The sequence below is a fragment of the Dreissena polymorpha genome, chromosome 6 (genome assembly GCF_020536995.1).
Source record: "Dreissena polymorpha isolate Duluth1 chromosome 6, UMN_Dpol_1.0, whole genome shotgun sequence".
NCBI lineage: Eukaryota > Metazoa > Mollusca > Bivalvia > Myida > Dreissenidae > Dreissena > Dreissena polymorpha.
The window spans coordinates 39226706-39248863 of NC_068360.1; the positions used below are offsets into that span (position 1 = coordinate 39226706).

The 22158-nt window shown below is 32.9% G+C and overlaps 2 protein-coding genes across 4 annotated transcripts in view; one reads left to right on the forward strand and one right to left on the reverse strand.

Moving 5' to 3' along the window:
• The window catches only part of LOC127834312 (uncharacterized), a 134585-nt gene that overhangs the window by 41952 nt on the left and 70475 nt on the right, over positions 1 to 22158 (forward strand). The window lies entirely within an intron of this gene.
• On the reverse strand, positions 918 to 20965 carry LOC127834309 (E3 ubiquitin-protein ligase TRIM33-like). 3 transcript variants are annotated; one of them, XM_052360049.1, is made up of 4 exons: positions 19834 to 20965; positions 14486 to 14581; positions 6928 to 6963; positions 918 to 4715 (listed from the first exon to the last, which is right to left on the reverse strand). In XM_052360049.1, the coding sequence occupies exons 1-4, from the start codon at positions 20732 to 20734 to the stop codon at positions 4615 to 4617; spliced, it is 1134 nt and encodes a 377-aa protein (XP_052216009.1). In that variant the 5' UTR covers positions 20735 to 20965; the 3' UTR covers positions 918 to 4614. The 3 variants fall into 3 exon arrangements, with proteins under 3 accessions (XP_052216009.1, XP_052216010.1, XP_052216011.1); XM_052360050.1 differs by lacking the exon at positions 14486 to 14581 and having other exon boundaries at positions 19834 to 20959; XM_052360051.1 differs by lacking the exons at positions 6928 to 6963; positions 14486 to 14581 and having other exon boundaries at positions 19834 to 20962.

Genomic DNA, 22158 nt, shown 5'->3' on the forward strand with positions numbered 1-22158 from the left:
TCAATCACCTTACATGCCAAAAGCTAAAAATGCGCTCCACTACACCTCTTTTATCCTACTACTCGATCTTGCAATAGCCTTTCAACCAAAGTTTTGAACACAAATACATCTTCTCATTTAAAAGGGTATTCCATCATCAGCGGTCAAAATTCCAACTTAGTATTATCATGTTAAACGTAAATTCAAATAATACATACGCAACTTAGCACAATCTATGGTGTGCTTTCACAATCACCTCTTTGCTCTTGTGGCGAATAAGAATAGCTAGTCATTATACAACATGTACCTTGCACTGCCCATTGTACTCCACCATTCGATTGCGCTGCTTGCACTCTGTATCGCACTTCTTTATATTTTTTACCAGGGTAGTGCTTTTTGTAAATCATCTGCTTTCTTTGCAAGCCATCTGCAATAATGTTGTAAGTTTTTTTTTATAGAAGTGTACACCTTTATTGACGAATCAAATTGCTTTGAAAGGACGCTTCGGTATTCCCTCATATTCTGCGCGTGCTACCCCGCTCCGTGTTCTGTCACTCTAGCTCCGCTTCCATTTCTTTATATTGCTTTCCCTATGTCTTCTTAAAAGTCTTTCCGCCACAACCACGCTGCATCGCCATCTATAAAAATTGTATTCCGTCTCGCCTAATGCATCGTTTTTCATGCTCGTGGAACGACTTACAATAAACTTAATTACGCTTCCAGGTCAACCCTTATATTAACACATCTTGTTTGCATATCACCCAAACAATAAGTGGTACGAACTTGAATATTAATTGGGAGCAATATTGAATTGATGGTGGGAGGACAGTTCTCTTCAAACGCAACTTTTGCTTTTTTTGTTTGTTTATTTCCCTTTAATAATGTGCATCCATACGTTGTTTTGTTGTCCAGAGGATATATTAAAAAGTAACGAAATGTAATGTAGTGCATTATATTTCATCAGCAATCATGTACATCTCTGAAAATAAAAGGTCAAGATTTGGTATGAAACATCATGCAGTAGCCCTCTACTACGTTTTATTCAATCACTATGGGATCATAACAGACACGGAATCAAGAATTAACACAGTTATATAACACAATTATTTTGTCCGCTATGCATTTCACAAACTATAATAAGTCATTAAAAATAAAACTAAGCTATATAGATCTCATTGAAGGATATAACACGGCATAATTTTAAAACTAATGCTTCTATATTTTTATTTACTTTTTTGATACTTTTCCTTTGCCACAGAATCAATTTAAAAACTCGAAAATTGCATAGTACGCATAATTAAACAACATATATTGCCAGATTTGAATTAAAGACTCAGGAAAAAGGACCATAGCTCAAGCTTTTTTAGTTGAACCATTTTTGATATGTTAAATGTAAATGATCATATTGTGTCCATGCATATTTCAACTATATACAAATGGGCATGTTGATTCATGGCTAGGAAGCTTCCGTTGAATCAATTATAGGGTTATAAATTAATAATCCTCAATGAACTAGCTTACGAAACGTGTATCTGAGGCTTTATTTGTTTTGACATTTGCATATTGTTTCCACGCATGTCTTCGTAAAATGAAATAAGTAAAACAAAATCTTACAACCCAACTTGCAATTCACTCTGAAAAAACGGCGTGTGAGGAGATATTCAACACAGGACACCGACACTTCTATTTCATTTCAATTTTAAAAGACCTGCATAATTAAACATGCCATACTATGACATTCAAATACACACACGGGTTTTGTGTTATTATTCAAAGAAATAAACAATTGTATCTGTATAATTAGTGTGATGAATCTTTGGATGTTGACAGTAGCAGAACTATTCACCGCTGTAGCTTGAAAACTATATCACTAAAATACAAATGACCACTTAATGATAGCATGTTTACAGGTTGGATGGAATAAACATTTTACTTCTTTTGATGATAGAATGTCGTTTTCCTGGAAAAAAGGGTCATTAGGTACCTAACATTAGTATCTCAGCCTCCGTAGACATTTGTCGCAATTTGGTTTGATTGAATGGGGCGTTTGAATTATAATCTAAAGATAATAGTGGCGCTTTGTTTCATTTGCATAAATTGCAGGTGAAATACACAAACATGGTCGCAACACTGGTGAAATGTGACAATAGTTTTGGTTTATAATTCATGTTGAATTTATATTCATACTTTGTTCATACTAAATTTGCATACTTCATACTAACCAAGACCCCGCAAGTCTGAGGCCTCAGCCCGAGAAAACAGAGAGTACCTCAACAGGCAAAGTGATGATGAATTTATTTTTTAGTCAGCATAAAGCCTTGATATTGCTTTAACTCTGCTGTTCTGCACTTAATCACACTGGATAGTATTGTTTTTTTACCCAATTTTTTAGGCTTTAAATATAAAATGCATTCGTTTAAAAAAATGACATAATTTTATATCTGGCTTTTTTGTTGGTATTTAGCAATATACAGTTTGACCTCATGACAATTTTTACTGATGAAACGGAGTGAAACCACTTTTAAGACAATGGATGTTTGTCTTTCGAAGCCTTTATTAGCTGTTTAAAACAAATGGAACGTTGCATTTCCGAATTTTAAGCATAGATTTGATATTTTTACATTATATGTGTTCTTCGGATTACATCAGATCACGCATTACTAGAACACTTTTATCCGAAGCTTTTTAATCGATGTATATACGAACAATACAAATACAAAGTATATACACAAATAAGGGAACATTTAACCAAAAAAGTACGTGTGTTTAAAAATGTTAAAGTAAGTTATTTGAATGTTGATTACAGTTATATGTTATTGTTACCCACCAAAATATGTATATCCATGTTCTTATGCAAAAACAAACACACATGAACTTTCGCCGGCATGTAAGCAAAACTTCTGCATCTAAGGAAAACATGATTGGGTGTTTCAAATTAATGCCGTGCTTCCTTCTGGTACATATAGTGCAACACAAATAAAACTTACTGAATATATTTAACAACTGTTTGTCTATATATAGCTCGGTGACGTAAATTATGATTTCAGTGAAAACATGACTACATTAACACCATATGTTCAGGAGCAATAACCATTAACACAGTTTTCAGAAAATCTAATGCGAACAAAGGTAACATATAGAACCAATGACATCTGAAACTAACTAAATAAGCATACATGTCTAGATCTAGTGTTAACAAACACATATACTCTTATATAATTATAATACAGAGAATACAACACCTGATAAAGATAAATCATTTCATTATCATGGTGGAGGATTATTACAGGTACCTCAACCCAAAAACAAAAAAGATGCAGACCAAGATACTAAAACATGATGTTATCAAAACCTATGATGGATATGGTAAAATGTCCTCTTTGAATATATGTCATAGAATGGATTGTGTAGTGATTGGTTATATTCAACACTTTCCATCCGCTACTTTGTCGCAAAGTTAATACTTGAAACATGTTAAATGTTTTAAACAAAACGTTTAATAGTATTGTCTCTAAAAAAATGAATACTGTGTGATGGTAAATATTTTCGGAAAATTGAATTAACACACCTGTCGTTCATAGAACACACTATACAGATAAGCACGTAGGCACGTTTATAAATAGCACCTTTATTATATCTATGTCAACATTTATTTTTTCACACATTTTATATCGGTACGACATGCGTTGTGATCTTCATGATAATTGTTAATAGAATATACGATATATTTATTTCAATTAATCGTTTGACATTATCCTTCAATTTTCGTAGGGAAACAATACGCGTTGTACGAACTCGATTTTACCCGACATTATCCGATTTCTTTCTTCTTCAACAACCTTAAAGTTTTCGAACATAAATCGTTGTGATTTCATAACGTGTATTTCAGAATAAGTAAGGTGATGTAAGGTGCGCTTAGTGTATTAAGTTAAACCTTTTCATTTCAGCTCGACTGTATGATAAGCGTTTGTCTTATTAACGGATAGAGCCAGTGCTTAGTGTCTTTGTGGATATTTAAACATCGCGTGACCTCCAAGTCTCTAGACGGAAAAAAAGCAACGCCACGGCGACCTGCGTTCGCCACCTGTATTTTGAATTTGATTTCCAGTTTTTACGAGCAGTAAGAGATATAGACGTGTTTGTGGTCAACGTAATATCGGTAAACAACTAGGATATATTTATATAAAGACATTAACAAGTTGCCTATGAAATGAAATGATGTACTTATATCAATATTTAACATGAAAATAATTAATGCTGGGGTCGGCCGCTCGTAAGAGTCCATGCAAAGCATTATTTAGAGAGAGTTTAAAACGTTAAAAGTCATGTCAACACTCACCCTGAGTCCCACATCACAACATACTAGTTTAAATAACTCAAACAAGAAAATCAAATAAATATAATATATATTACATAACTCAATTTAAGTACTATAACAGGATTACAGTGAATATAAGTATCCAATATTCGTATTGTTGACAAATGCTGGAACGTACGATCAAACACTTCATATCATATTACTTCAATGTAAAAACACACTGTCTTTAAATCTGACTCCTACCATAATGAAGAATAAATGTCATAGTTGCTTCATGTCATGGACAATATTGTACTTTTAATTGTTTCCACTCCAAGTTAACTTGTGTTGTTGCTAACAGGCCGGGGTCCCTTACGGGGGGCTGAACCTCTTATTCTATAAAAATACGCTGTACAACGACAACTTCTAGTCGGATCTCCTGAAACAAACATTCAAATTGAACCTCAAAAATCAATGGGTTTTCAATGTCTTCATCATCTATATTTCAAGAAACATCAATTGAAATAGAAATAAAAAATCCTTCGAATAATGACAAGTTACCATTTTCTGTTTCGTCAATTTGGAATCGAACACAATTTATTAATCAATCAAGATTGTTTAATATTGTTCAACTACAATTTAAATGTATACATATCGAATAACGAAGCTGCGCTATTAAAAAAAATAACATTTGTAGTTTAGAAAACAAACACTGATTAACCAATTCAGATTCGGCTAGGGTGCAACAACGTCAGCTCCATTAGTGTGTCTCTTAGCAGCTGACAGAGCATCAACCAAAAGACGGCTCATTATCAATATGTATTCTAGCTTTTACCAAACAACGCCTTAAGGAATATAAATTAAAGATGTTTACCTGTTATGATCAAAATCTGTTGAATGACTAAAGCAACTATAAATTATATTTAGTAGTATTATTACACATAGATACACAACGTGTTTTTACATAACGATTGTGGCTTCCTACTCGGAGTGCTTACGGTTAAAACAATATATCAATTTAAAGGTTAATTTCAAAGAAAATCAAAAGTCAATATATTAAACGCTATTTAAATTGAAATATGATTAAATTATCGGGAAAATAGCGTTTCCTTGTTGTGTTTAACCTAAAAAAGATTATTGTGTTGACTTTTATGATCGTAACTCGCAAAGCGTTGATTCGCTTATCTCCCCTGTTCTACCATGTTGTGTGACGTCACAGCTGAACAAGCATTTTCGCGTCCGCTTAGAAGATAAGCGATAGTTCAAAATTCGGGTTTTATTTTTCAGTTTTTATTGATATTTTCGTGAAATTGTTTTCACAGTCATAGGGAAAATGGTTATCTGTGCGGCCGTTGGCTGTAAATCACCTTGGAAAAGATTATGTGATTTTTTCCAGTTTCCGAATGACAACAAACTGAAGAAGATTTGGTGCACTAAAATTAGTCGTGCTAGCCATGTTTCCAAACACAAACTTTTTTTCTCCAAATAAAAACAACCGCGTCTGTTTCTGCCTCGGTATCGATCCGCAGAATCACGCCGCGTCTTTACACGCGGCGATTTCCCGAGTAAAAATATTTGCAAATATTTATTTATACTATAGCAAATGTTGAATAGTTTTTAAATTAACGAAAATTAGAAACAGATACATATAATAGGCTGATATATTTACTCCTGCGCGATTGCGTTAACATTTTGTCAGCTTCTCTGCATACTTCATACACTTACCATTTGCCATTGACAATTCCTTTGAATAAAATAAAAACAAACAAGCTATATCGTTATCGTTACACTCTTTTAGTTCGTTCATTATTGAACAATTACATTCAATTTCATACATTTGTATTGTACTGTATAATGATTGCACAAACAAAATCATCGTATACAATTCATATTCTTTTGCAACGACCAATAAACATCATAGATATCATATCATGTACAAGTTGTTTCTGTAATAAAACATTTGTTTTTATTTAAATTGTCAAAATTAATTATACTTTGTGTCGCCTGTGTATGGTGTATGTTGGATGGTTCTCTTTTTTTTATAAATTATTTTGACAATAAATATCGTAATTTTAAATATTTTAAGCAAGTCTCGTTTCCGAGATCATATACGGGAATTCACTGTGTGAGCTACTTCGATGTGTTTACTGATCTATAAAAATAATTGTTTTGACAGACGGCACGTGCTTATCTAAAGTGTGTGTGTCGTAATACACAGGATATTGGATGTTCAGGGCTTGATTGTGCAATAAAACAAAGACGCGATCTGCGGTTTTCGGTAGAACGTTTGTACTGACCAACATTATATTTAATAGTGCACGTGCTTATCTTACATTTAGGGATCAAAAACACGGGTCGAAGCCACTGTGTGCTTGTTTGGGCCATAAAACACAATCCCGATGGCTATTTTCAGTAGCACGCGTGGTCAGAAACTAACAAGTTAGAGTAATAAATCACAGAGATTATGATATGAGAACTGTATGGGGTCTGAAATGAAACAATTTGCCGACAAATCAAAATGGCGCAGCCTAATTTTTCAATATAAAATTCGACATGTAGACATATTATATGATGCAATAATTAAAATCAATTATGGGTTCGTCGTGGATACAAACTGAGAAAAGCACAAACAACACGAAATTATCACATACCATGGTGCGAGCACGGTTTCCTTTTATCATCAGCGTCTAAAAAGACAACAAAACTGTCAGTTGCATGGGTGTGAAATACATGTTTGGAAAAGAAGACATATCCCGGTTATATCTGCTAACAATCCCGACTGTATATTCGACGCTAGAATTTGTTAACGGCGTGCTAACATAAAACAATCAGAAGAGTGTTTCGGATTACAAATTGATATTCTTATTTGAGAATTTAACATAACATTTATATTTGTAATAAATTTGTAATGCATTAAATATTAATTTGTAAAAAGCTTTCCGTGTCGAACAAAATATTTTGATAATATAATGATAATATAATGCATGAAAAGCACGATTTCCAGGAGGATTACACCCGGTTGCTATCATCAGTAACTGAACACGATTTTATCGTGGAGGAGTACACATAAGAATTGGTGTGGTAGGTATAACAAAGCCATAACACTGAAGTAAACCAATTAAATGATCGATTGATAGTGACACGCGTTTATTCTGAGGCAATCAAATTATCGCTAATGATTATGATTATCGTACGCGCATTTTTTTGCAAAAGTAAGGATAATATGTTTTTCATTTTCGTCCATAAATAAGACGCTTCGGAAAAAGTCGCGTCTTTTACCCCCCGAAAATACGATAGTGTGTTTTCTGCAAAGACTTATAGGTCTTTGGTTTTCTGTCTTCTGAACTTTACATTTGCACTATGAATACGTGGAAACGATTACGAACTAGAACAAACATTCGCGATGAACAGTTAGAGCATTAATGTAATTACATCGATGGATGCAAATGATTACACTTACTGTTATAAGTTAAATTATGTGTTACAATAATACGATATCTTTCACTTGCATTTATTTACAAAAAAATAATACAATAATTTAGATAGATGATGAAAAATCTAATAACAAACATGTTAGGGTTTTTTCCAGCCATTTTCGGAAAAGGAGTCTGGTCTAATTGGAATATTTTAAATCGATAAAATGGCGTGTACTGTACATGTACGGTCTAATTTTATGTAGTTCATCTTTATAATGATCAGATTCGTCAGAAAAGTCCATAATTTAACATAACGTATTGCTGTAATAGCAATGCAGTTGATCGTCTCGGCATAAATAACGCTGTTAAAAATAGCGGATGTACAGCTCTGACGTCACAGCAAGGGAGGTAAGTCAGTCCAACTTTTAGAAAACGGTGCGTTATTGGAAGATTTAACTGGTGATTTATGACATAAGGCGTAACGCTTAATTGTTGCAAATAGTTTTATTCCGCATCTCAAACAATTATCTTTAATATTTTAAAGTTTCCAAAAGTGTTAAAATTGACCTTTAATTTAACTAATTAGTAAGGCAACAATATGTGTCCACATCACCATCACATTGTCAAATTATCAGTACAATTAATTTATAAGTGTATTTGCGTACCGTAATTCTAAACCAAATGTTTAAGAAGCACAAACAATGTAAACAGTGTCCTTAATGTTGTTATGGCTACTCCGGCTGTAATTTTACATGTTTTTTCAAATCAGTCAAAACGCAAGACCACAATTTGAAGTGTGTATATATTTGATGTTACCCGATTTTGAAAACAGATACTTTGTTGATGTATAACAAGTAATACTAATAGACGAATAAATGGTTGACAGCTTTGAGATAGGAATTCATAATTGAAGAAACAAAACTCAGTAATTCTCAGTATTCTGTGCGGAATACATCAAACGACACATAGTTAAATCTGTTACTAATAAGAAAAACCTTTATGGGATTGGTGCTTACAATAACTGTTATAATGAACATTGTGCAAAAACATGTGCCGGTATGTTGTATAATTAACAGTTAATTAATAAAATTTGTGTTATGCTTTCAGTTGGTTTATAGAGAAATATCAGTGAAATAAAACTGGTATTTCACTGTTTTAAACAGTGAAAAACAACAGTGATAAATATCGATTTGTTTCACTGTTTTATTGTGTAATGACGTCATTTTTTCAACGAAATGACGTCATAAATCCAGCGCAATTGTCCAGTTTAACTCTTTTACGATGTTAATAAACGTTCAAACAAGCATAAAATAAAAAGAAAATTTGTTGGATTCGATGGAATATCGATTTTAATTCACTCGTGATCATAACAAATACATATTTTCACTTGTGGCTGCGCCACTCGAGAAAATATTATTTTATATTATCACTCGTGAAATAAAATCGATATTCCACTAAATCCAACAAATATCCTCTATATATTTAACCTACCTCGCTCGACCATTATACATTTAATTTAAATGTTAAACATACATGTGTGTATTCAAATCATACATACAAACTGTCAGATTTAATTTCTTAATAATGTCCTCGTCAAATGTTCTTAGACATTTAATGATCTGTTTTGCTATATAAAATACCTACTCTATCTAAATTAATTGGGTTATGTTGCGATTTAACTACGAAGTGAAAGTTCACTTACACATAAATATTTTAATCATAACCAACAATAGCGTCTGCGCAACAGAAACAGGTGGCAAGTTGAAATCTTGCTTGAGCTTGTCAACTTTCGGTTTTAACAAAGTTCAAGTTAACGAAGCAGTACAATTTTACACAACTCGGTAACAAAAGTGATGGTATCGTCATTACCGTGTTCGCTATCAATTCAATGGAAGAAACTTTATTTGATTAATAAAAATTGTTAATATATATGAACATCATTCCTTGATCATAATTTAAATATTGCTTTAAAATCGTAAGTACTCGCTTATATGTGTTGTGTTCTGAGACTTTAGGTACTTATTCGGCAAGCGTCATAATGAGAAAAATTCATTTGAAATGTCTTCCCTGAGCTTGCTCTTAATTTTGTTTAGGTTGTTTAATGTTTTCTTTGATTTTACTGTTTAGCGTATTTAAGTAATATAAAAATCGGCACATACTTGCCATGGAAAGACTTGTCTATCAAACAAATCGATTTTGACCTTTAAATTTCAATGAGCTGACTTAATACTCCCCTTTTTAACAAAGTTGGCCATGGCTAGTTTATAGCCACTATCAAGACGTCAACACATGTTGATACCGATTTTAGCTTGATGCTAATAATATTACTTGGATTTAACTTGTCTGTGAGCACGGTAAGTTTTATTATTTTAATAAACTTTACTCTTTAAGGTTAAATGTCAAACATAATTACAAAAACAACATTTTTTCAAACGAAAAGTAAAATTGTCTACCGTGACCTTTCGAAGTTCCTGTTATTTTGTGTTCACTGTTTAATTTAGTAAATGAAGTTCGTCAATGTTTTCATATGGTTGAATGAGAAATTCAATCTGGTAATAATGCATATTTTTGTAGATATTTTATTCTCAATTTGTTTAAAATCACATTTTGTTTTGTAGAAATTACCTATCTGCAAATTCTCCTACAATCATTGCTTGTCTCGGTATTAGTGAAATGTGATGTTTATATTGCCAATAGATCAAGTATAATAAACTAAATTTGCTCAACTTCATGACAATTGATAACATCTTATTTTTGTTCAAGCACAGAATAACATCGTACAAGCCAGCTGGAAGATTAAAAGCCAAACCCGGTCTATTTGCAGAAGGTGTCAAGGAATATATGACCTACTTGAGAAGAAGTTTGATAACTTATCAATACCACACCGCCAGCAAACACTAAGCATATCTGCTCAATGCCTGTGATATATTATGAGGATTGAATGGGACACTGTGCAAAAGCAACTATTCCTGTGTATCCCACTTACAGATGTAACAATGCAACCAATATGGTACTAATAAAAGCTCATACATTACAGCTAGTTGCTGTAACAAATTTACAATCAGGAGAAGTCTTTGATATTGTGAATGACAATGATAGATTTTAGAGTTGATATAGCAATACCTTGCTCATTATATGATATGTTTGAATGTAGAAGACATTTTACCTATACTCACTTTATTGTGCACTTTTAATAATTGATTTCCCATTCCACAGTAGCGGCTTTAAATAACTGCATGCATTTTATATTTTACAATGGTTACCATGGTAACCACAAAGTTTCAATAATTGTCATGTACCATGTATGATTCCTGAATTTATTGTTGTTTGATACGTTTTATGATAAGAATTTGTAAAATTATTTGAACGATTATTTGAAAATTAACTCAACAGAGAAAAATATGTTTGTCTAGGTTGGTACTAAATTATAGGATATGTTTTGAATTAATTATAAATTGGTATTGCCATTTAATTCTTATTAGATCTGAATTGCTACTAGATTTTTAATTATGTTGTGTATTATTGTTTGCAAAGTTTATTAAACATTATTTTGAATGATCACATTTTTTAAATAAATTATTGTAGTTTCACCTCTTTTAAATAAAGTATTGTTTGTATAGACATTGGTTTCCATGGCTACAGTTCAACTAAAACCTTGAGATAACTTGTAAGCAATCAGTGATTATATTAGGAAAAAAGTTAATGCATACTTTGGAATATATTGGTAATTTTTAAGACATTTTTTGCAATGTCATTAAATATGTAAAAATTTGGTAATTGTTAGTTACGGTATCAGAATAGATTGTACTGCAAATTAATTTAGCGCAAATTCTCACAAGAATCCATATCTACACTTAGACTTTGTATCCGCATCAGGTATGGATTGTTTTTTTTATCAGTTATTGAACACAAAACTATTATTTTTTTTGTTGCATAAACATACTTTTCATTATTCGTATTATAAATGGTATTTTCATGGTAACCAACATAAATTTTATCACGTTTATGATGTTTTATAAACTTTTAATAGTATTAATTATACCACGTTATAAAACCATATGTTATTGATCTAATACAGGACTTGAAGATTTGTTAAACATTTATTTACTAATTGTATTGACAAGAAAAAAAATGAAGAAATGTTTATTATGCCACGAAGGAGGACATATAGTGATCGGACCGTCCGTCCGTTTGTCCGTCTGTCCGTCTGTCTGTCTGTCTTTCCGTCACACTTTGCGTTTAGAGTTCTCAAAATGCTCATAACTTCTATGCCCCCTTGAAATATAATCGTCATATGTGGTATGCATGTTTATACGCACAAAGATTTTGACCCCTGTGACCTTGGCCTTGAACTTAGGGTCCGCGTTTAGGTTTCGAAATCTGCGTTTAGGTTTCGAAAAATGCTCATAACTTCTATGTCCCTTGAGATATAGCCTTCATAGTTGGTATGCATGTGTATTTGGACACGGTCTTTCCAAACGCAAAGACCTCTTGACCCCTGTGACCTTGACCTTGAACTTAGGGTCCGCGTTAAGGCTTCGAAATCTGCGTTAAGGTATCGAAAAATACTCATAACTTATATGCCCCTTGAGATATAACCTTCATATTTGGTATGCATGTGTATATAGACAAGGCCTTTCCATATGCACACAAATATTGACCCCTGTGACCTTGACCTTGAACTTAGGGTCCGCGTTCAGGTTTCGAAATCTGCGTTTAGGTTTCAAAAATGCTCATAACTTCTATGTCCCTTGAGATAGAACCTTCATAATTGGTATGCATGTGTATATGAACAAGGCCTTTCATACGCACAAAACGTTTGACCCCTTTGGCCTTGACCTTGAACTTAGGGTCCGCGTTTAGGTTTCGAAGTCTGCGTTTAGGTTTCGAAAATGCTCATAAATTCTATCAAAGCGTTTATAGGGGGCATATGTCATCCTATGGTGACAGCTCTTGTTTTTGTTTTTCGATTGGCATTTTGAAATCACCGATTTCACCTAAAATTGAAAAATATTGCAAAGATCTTAATATTTATGTGTTCAACATATATGGAGGCTTATAAAAATGTGAATAACTCAATTTCGTCCATGTACCGTCCATGTACCCAAAAATCTCAGAACAGGCCACATATATGTTCGAACGTTACAATGTCAGCTTTATACCATTTAGTGTTAACAGGAGACTTCTGAATAGGTCACATATAATGCTAATGACTTTAACATAAAAACAATGTTTAAACATACTAGAGTGTTGTGGTAGTCGAATGGTAACACTCTGGTATACCTTTCCAGAGCTCCCCAATTCCATTCCTGGCCGGGGCACTGGAACTTTCAGAAATGCTTCAAGTTTTTCCCACCCAACTAGAGATGTACTGGTATTAAAACCATGTAATTCTCGCGTGTATCGGTGCTATACACTGAGCACGTAAACGAACCAATGGATCTATTCGCTACGAGCAAGGGTATCGCAACCGGATTCCTTGTATCTCAAAACGCTCTCTTCTGCTTGATGTCTTTTCAGCAAAACAAAAAAAATAGGACCCAATTGGAAACAAGTGCTTGCACTTTCATGGATTATCTTTGACTGCAAGTTCAAAAGTAAAACACATACACAATATAGATTTATGAAAACATATTTTTACATTGTATTGCATTTCCAAAGCAATCCTTAAATTTTCTAATTGATCAAACAAATTTAGATATTTCATAGGTTGCTGTTGATAACAATTTCTACAAGGTTGCATTGCCATTATTCATACATAACGGTCTTACACTTCAGTACACAGTTTCGTGCTTAAATCGCGTTTCACAAGCCGTCTTTGTTCTTTAAGACGGTGTGTTTTTTTTTTAAATTGCGTAGCAAGATTCAATATATATACATGTTTTGCTTAAATTAAAAGCATTTAAGAACATTTAGACGTTTGCATGTTGGCCCATCGTTAAGGTTAACATGTATTCCAAACCTTCTTGTACCGGACATGAAACATATATACTACACACTACCAACTTACACTATTAAACATTACAAACGTAAGAAATACTTTATGTTTCTTTAAGACGGTCTGTTTAAAAAAAACGATTGCGGTGTTTGCTTAAATATCTGTTTGGTTTAGATTAAACAACATTTAAATCCATTTAGACGAGTGCATATTGGCTCATCGGAACGGAAGACATGTATTTGAATAACTTCTTGCACCAAACACGTAACCCATGTACTACACACGTACACTTTTACACATAACAGTTGCACCCTATCCGAGTAGTATTAACAAGTTATACAACTTTCTTCACATATGTGCGAACACATTTTAGTACTTAGCAACCAGAAACAGTTACCTATTTGTATTGCAAGTTAAGCTGTGCTTAAATGATTTTCACTGACAGTTTATATCCTAAGATTGCGTCATGGTGTGACTTTTTCATGACCTTTGCTTTCTGGTGCAACCTCTTTTTAAAGATGCATAAGTAAACATTTAACGGTTCCAAATTTTCATGATGACGCTTATGATAGAGATTTTTTTAATTTGTAAGCACGTTATCTTTTTTTTAATCGGGCAATTTATTGTTATTCAGAAATGTTGATTCCTGCAACAAAGTGCAGACCACATAGTAAATTTAAAAACATGAGGACCTTAAGAGTTTGTGACATGGCTGGTTTTGTAACAGCCAATGCATGATTATATCTGTATTTGAAGCGGAGATGTGCATTCATTTATATAAGAAGTAACACTTAACATTTGCATATCGCATTTATTATCGCTTTTATCATTTGCTTTCAGAATAGATTTGCTAACGTGGGGGTGCTTTGTAGTAAACGATGACATGTTCCAAACCATCGGGCCCTACATATCTATGTTCTCTCGTGAAGGAAATGGCTCTCATTGTTCTTCCTGTAGATACTGAAAGTACAACTGCATTAATATGTTACAAGAAGGCGAATGCATTGTTATAATACATGCCTATATGAACGGGAAATATCCCCATGTGCCTCTTGAACAGACAGATAAATGAAGGATGGCGGTTGATAAAAACCTAAATACGGTGTAGTTAGATTTATTTTATCAATATTAAACGTCAAACCAGATTATATTATATGAAACAAAAAGGTGTAAATATGAAATGACGAACTTAGAAAAATTACCATGAAAGCAACACCTTTTGTTTTTATGTTCATGTACACATCACATACACTGTCTAAGGTTCAAAACTGTTGTTATAATAACAGCGTAACATTACATAAAGGCAGAATGAAAACGTCATGACGATCGTAACAATTACCGCGCAATGTCCTTGACGTTTTCATCACTTAAACTGTATTAATCGGTGTTTTTAACAGCTGCAATACACATGATGTGTTCCGTTATTGTTCTTGGTTGTTTAACGTATATCTTGAAAGTTTGCGTTACGCAATTGAAAACTGCTAAGACTTTTTCTGCCGACAGCGGTTTGAAACGTTTAGCTCGGAGGGCTCATTGAAAAGAGTATTGGACCAATAAAGATGGGTCCAAACTGCTACGTATATTGCGGAATTATACATGAACATCGAAATTTGTGTCCGGGTTAAAGGACAAACTTCATGTTCGTAAACATATTTTATGATGCAACGACCATCGCGGAAGATATCAACCCCATCCAACATCTAGGACTCATCTCCTTAACATTGGCGGTACACACAACACTCTGACAACTGCGTAGCATAAACAAGATTGTGATTTTGGTTTGAACGGATAAACTCAAAATGCACACATGTCTTTGTATCATATGCAACGAATTCCTATCAATATTGTAGTCATTTTGAGCCACCTGCATGCAACTGAGGTAGTGATTACTGAATATTACACAAGTCATTTACATCTAAACAATCCGCTAAACATGGTACTCGGCTGTTGAAATAATCAAAGCTCTTTACGGATGCAAACTGTTGACGTCATACATACAACCGGACAAGAATTTCGAATATGTGCGTTCCAAGTCCTTATTTGTCCGAAATGATGCCACGGGAGGCCGAATAATAGGTGTTTTATATTGTTTAAATCACATCGTGTTTCTAACCCCCTGAAGGTTGAACACAAGGCGAACGGAAGGTTGGTCTCCAGAGTTTACACGCAAAAGTACCACAAGTGCTTGATTGTGTGCAAAAATATATTGTCAATCTCCTGTTCTCCTGTCCGAACATCTTTCAATACATCGCAAACATGATCGACTTAGTTTTAAACATGCGGAACATGTATACAAATGTCAATTGATTTGACACAGCTGACATCGGACACTACAAACGGAAGGTTTGTTGAGTCTAACGTTTGCCATTCTATGAAAAATTTGCTCTTCCTAAAACGCTGAATTTTTTGTGAAATATTAATAAATATACAGAATGTTGCCTAACCTGTCAATATATATTCTAAAATTAGCCTAAACTATTGTTTCTTTTTCGATCAAGATTGAACAACAATATTGAAAATATTGGCATAATGTTGAAACCACCGAAACAATATTCCATTAGTACATAATTGAGATCAATTGTATTTATATACGCTTTGAATATCTTAGATTGAAATTAATAGATCATATGACTTCAATTGAGAAGCGGACAGAATCGCATCCATAATCTATGCATAGACGAACTTAACGTTCAAAATTGTGATTTATATATTTATATAAAAATATAAATACAAAATTTATATTATAATATATAAGTGATTATGAAAAAGACCGATATTATGAAAAAGACATGTGTTGTGTGCCACAAAGATGTAAATCTAGGAGCCTGGTATGTTTATTGTATAGACAAAACCATGATTACGCTCTTCATGTACATTTGCACGTAATTTGTGTTTTATGTGCTTTAACTTTGTCTTTATACTTTCAATTCTTATATAATATGCTTAATCTTTCTTTTTAGCTCATTTATACTTGTTATACTATAAAAAAACTGTTTGTCGGGAAATAGCTCATGAGCTTATGTTTACTGTTATTTATATCCGACGTGAAATGTAGATTCTTGCATGTTGTATCTTGAATCTTGTAAGACAATTCGGTAAATTTTACTTTAAAAAATGAATATGTTTTTGATACGGCAGTTCGGCTACAATAAAAAAGCCACATATATCGAGTTCATTGACTTGAGAACCGCGGACCAGGACCGCAATGGTCAGGCCGCCTGCCGTATGTTTATAAGCGAAAGCATCTTGTGCATTAGACTATTGTGTGGGCCTGTTTGCTACCTGAACAAATCTCAATAAACACATTATATGCAAGCGTTTTTACTCCATCAAATAACGCATAACGAAAAACAGGAAGTTTAAAAATATTTTCTAAAAATAAATATTGTCAGCTAGTCTTTAATGTAATTAATTTGGATCATTATTCATAACCACCAACCAATAAAACCGACGTGCAATTTACCACAATAAGGTTCCCGGTTTTATTTAGAAGAAGTAGAAGTCGTAGGCGCAGTAATAATACAAATAGGAGTAGTAGTAGAAGTAGTATTGGTAGTAGTACTAGAAGTCAAATTAGTAGTAGTAGTTGTGGTAGTAGTAGTAATAGTAGTTGTATAAGTAGAAGTAGTAGTAGAAGTAGTAGTAGTAGTAGTAGTAGTAGTAGTAGTAGTAGTAGTAGTAGAAGTAGTAGTAGTAGCAGTAGTAGTAGTAGTAGTAGTAGTAGTAGTAGTAGTAGTAGAAGAAGTTGTAGTAGTATTAGTAGTAATAGTAGTAGTAGTAGTAGTTATAGTAGTAGTAGAAGTAGCGGTAGTACTAGTTATAGTACTACTAGTAGTAGTAGTAGTAGTAGTAGTAGTAGTAGTAGTAGTAGTAGTAGTAGAAGTAGTAGTAGTAGTAGTAGTAGTAGTAGTAGTAGTAGTAGTAGTAGTAGTAGTAGTAGTAGTAGTAGTAGTAGTAGTAGTAGTAGTAGTAGTAGTAGTAGTAGTAGTAGTAGTAGTAGTAGTGGTGGAGGTAGTAATATTAGTTGTACTGGAGTAGTATTAGTAGTAGTAGTAGTAGTAGTAGTAGTAGTAGAAGTAGTAGTAGTAGCAGAAGTAGCAGTAGTAGTAGTAGTAGTAGTAGTAGTAGTAGTAGTAGTAGTAGTAGTAGTAGTAGTAGTAGTAGTAGATATAGCAGTAGTAGTAGTAGTTGTTATTGTTGTTGAAGCAGAAGTAGAAGAAGTAGAAGAAGTAGTAGTAGTAGTAGTAGTAATAGTAGTAGTTGTTGTAGTACGTGTACCAGAAGTTTTAGTAGTATAATTAATGGTGGTAGTAGTAGTAGTAGTAGTAATAGTAGTAGAAGGAGTAGTAGTAGTAGTAGTAGTAATAGTACTAGTAGTAGTAGCAGTAGTAGTAGTAGTAGTACTATTATTTGTTGTTATTTTTGTTGTAGTAGCAGCAGAAGTAGAAAAAAGTAGTAGTAGTAGTAGTAGTAGTAGTAGTAGTAGTAGTAGTAGTAGTAGAAGTAGTAGTAGTAGTAGTAGTAGTAGTAGTAGTAGTAGTAGTAGTAGTAGTAGTAGTAGAAGAAGTAGTAGTAGTAGTAGTAGTAGTAGTAGTAGTAGTAGTAGTAGTAGTAGTAGTAGTAGTAGTAGTAGTAGTAGCAGTAGTAGTAGTAGTAGTACTATTATTTGTTGTTATTTTTGTTGTAGTAGCAGCAGTAGTAGAAAAAGTAGTAGTAGTAGTAGTAGTAGTAGTAGTAGTAGAAGTAGTAGTAGTAGTAGTAGTACTAGTAGTAGTAGTAGTAGTAGTAGTAGTAGTAGTAGTAGTAGTAGTAGAAGTAGTTGTTGTAGAAGTAGAAGTAGAAGTAGTAGTAGAAGTAGTAGTAGTAGTAGTAGCAGTTATTGTAGTGGCACTAGTAATTGTACTAGTAGTAGTATTATTATTATTATTATTATTATTAGTAGTAGTAGTAGTAGTAGTAGTAGTAGTAGTAGTAGTAGTAGTAGTAGTAGTAGTAGTAGTAGTAGTAGTACTAGTAGTAGTAGTAGGAGTAGTAGTAGTAGTAGTAGTAGTAGTAGTAGTAGTAGTAGTAGTAGTAGTAGTAGTAGTAGTAGTAGTAGTAATGGTAGTCGTAGTAGTGGTAGTAGTAGTAGTAGAAATATGAGTAGAAAAATAAAGGCCTTGAAAACAAAACCATTTTGTGTTCATATTTCATATCTACACATCAAATATACTGTCTAAGGTTAAACACTGCTGTTTTTATTTGAAATTGTTATACCAAATTAATGTATTGTTTATTGGTGCATTATATCAAAACCATAAAGTTATTTAGTGTTTATCAATATTTCATGCTAAACGTGTTATCTTAGTCAAATTTTCGTTTACCACATATCGACTATAATACATTGAGTATTACGCGGTTTGCTATTAGCCGATATATTATCTCTTTAGTTTTAAAATAATTACCCAATACCTCAAATGAAAATTCGTTATGCAACTAAAATCAAAATGTTAGCAGGTTGCATTTAAAATAAACTGGGTCGACTGGGCACATGAAAATAGAAATAGCGATAACTAACAGAGCAAACTTCACGATGAAATTTGAATGAAATGTCAGCAATTAATGGTCAGATGCGTTAATAAAGAAAGCAGCTCAAAAACGGCAAATTGCAACCTGACTTATATATTAAGTTTAAAGTAGTATTAAGTCAGTATAAAATAATTATATTTTATCAAACAAGCAACAAGCACAGAATGATGAATTACTTGTTTGTATTAACCATATCCATGTGACATTCTCACGCAAACACGTTATACTCAAATCGTGTTTAAATTGATAATTCTTCGTAATGATGTATGTTTTGTTCTTAATTGAAACGCTTGCTGTTACTGCGTATGTATGTTTATTACGATGAGCTTTGGATGCATTATTCGAAATTATTTTTTTCTGTCCTGTTAAACGTATGCTGATAGGAATAAATAATTTGACCCAACGCAGTTAGTAACAGAAAGTAAATAATAGATAACACAACTAACAATACCATTTATAAAGTAAAGCGAAACAAAGTTCACCTTCGATATCGCCCATATGCTGTATAAATGAAGTATTAAAAGGACAGGGTAAAATTGGAACTGACTAAGTAAAATTAAAATTGTTTTACCGTAACTCCGCTCTAAAATTTTAAAGTTGCCAAGTATTAGACAAGTAATTAATGTAACACATACCTGATTTTTTTTCAATTCGGAGAGATTTTAGTTGCACAAAATCACTTCCTATCTTCAGAAGTGTAGAAATCTCTTCCGTAAATGTCAATGATAATTGTAATGTAAAATGGCTGTTTTGTAGCTGATCATCGTGTATTTTAATGTCGTTTAGTTTTCGCTCTATTGTCCTTGCAAAAATAAACACTTGCTGAGGCGTTCCATTATCGACCACAGCGGAACAGATGGGAATAATATCGTTGATATCTTGAAGAACTTTTACCGAAGAGGTTTGTCTTTCACTGAGGCGTTTTGATTCAACGTCGATAACATCTTTCGCTTGGCTATTAATGTATGTGGTTGCCTTGGTAAACAGTGTGTTAATTTGTTCCCTTAATGTCTCAATATCTTTAGGAAGCTCGCTTAGTTTTTCGTTTAAACTTAGTTTCATGTGTATGCAATCCTTTATGATATCGCTTTTTTTCCCAGCAGCTTGGATTAAATCTCTTTTTAAATCATTCAATAGTTCTCTTTTCTCCTCAGCAATTTTTGCTAACTCGTCAACATTTATACATGCCCTGTGAATGAATGCACATGTACTGCAGCACAATAACGAGTGGTCTTTGCAGAAGAATTTTATTTTTTTCTTATGTTCTTCGCATTTGTCAATATCCATCATGTCGACAACTACAGGTACTTTAATTACGTCTTCTGCTATTATAAATGAATGTTTTCCAGGTTTGAAGCGACTATGTCCCCGTTTGCAATCATCACACAGGAATTCACTGCAAATCGTACAAAACTGAGTCGCATATGTGGAGGTGTTATCCTTTATACACGGTATACACGATCTAAGCGTTACGCATCCACCAACTATATCGCTGCAAATGTCTTCATTTCTGATGTTTTCTCCACCGGTTGCCATTTCCAACAGGATTGATTTTACTTTCAATTTTTTAATTTATATATTATCATTCAGTTATTTAAAGAGAAACATATATTGATTCAAAAATGCGCAACCCTATACGTCGTTAAGTCTAAATATCAATCATTGTGTTATATTTCAAATGTTAATATATTTCCATCAACACCAAAATGCTATGTATTAACGATTACTTTAGCATAGTAGGCGTATTCCTGATAACATCAACACTATCAAATCGGCCTATTTCGATAAGCGGCAATGGCTTTGATAAAGAGGCCAAGTAGTAAATATTGCTGATAAAAAACCGAGAGCACATTTTGTGTTTGCGCAAACGTTAAATCTTTCATGCAACCGATACACTCATCTATCTGTATTTTAGTACTCGTGAAAATACGTCATAATTTATTCCTGTTATAAATATATGCCTAGTTTTAATATTGTACTTTCAGAAAGGTCGATATACTTATTCGTAGTAATAGTCTTATAAACTAGACTTACCTAAAGGGCGGATATAGGTCAAACACTCATTCATCCTAAAAAATGACTTGCGCCCTACACATATGAAAGTGTCTTTTATTAAAATAATAATGGATCTTGTATTACTGTATCACCACAACAGGAATTATTTTAAGGAAGTAACGCTTGAATCAAAGATTGAACTCGTTTATGGATTTACAACAACTAGTATACTAGCGGTTATTTCATCAATTTGTGCACACCAATTTATGATTGCATGACCATACAATTAATACATAAGTTTGAAGTACCGAGTAATAAGTCCATGGTTTGTAAATAAATAAGAATTAACAATTAACTTGCTGTATTATTATCAGTTGATATTCGCTTAACTAAGAAATGACAGCATATTGCAAACGTATGTATGTAAATTTGAATTTGTGTTGATACAGTTAATCAATCAATTCATAGCACATATTACTTTTTGTGTGCACTAATTCCTGTGTACACATGCAGTTGCTGATATGTGAGTGTAATAGTATATACTACATAAATTAAATAGGCATGGCATAATTATGCTCATTATACATTAGATCATAGTATGTGACCATTTATGGAGTAGTATTTATTTAATATTACATTGTTTGTCATGATTTAAATATATGGTACGCTATTATTTCATCAGGACGCAGCTTTTTGCTTTTTGTAACGGTTAACATTTTAAGCACATGACAAATGATTGTGTTGAAATACAGACTGACGAATCCAAATATTTTCATATGAGTGTATTCCAATAAAACACTTTATAATCTTTCTTTGTGTAGGTGTATCAGTGCATGGGACATATTGGAATATAATGATACAAAACATCGTAATGCATGTAACGCAATATGAAAATAAGTATTAAGTGTAAGAACACAGTCTCTTAGTATAAAAGCTCGGGCTAATTTAAAAGGGACACGCTGACA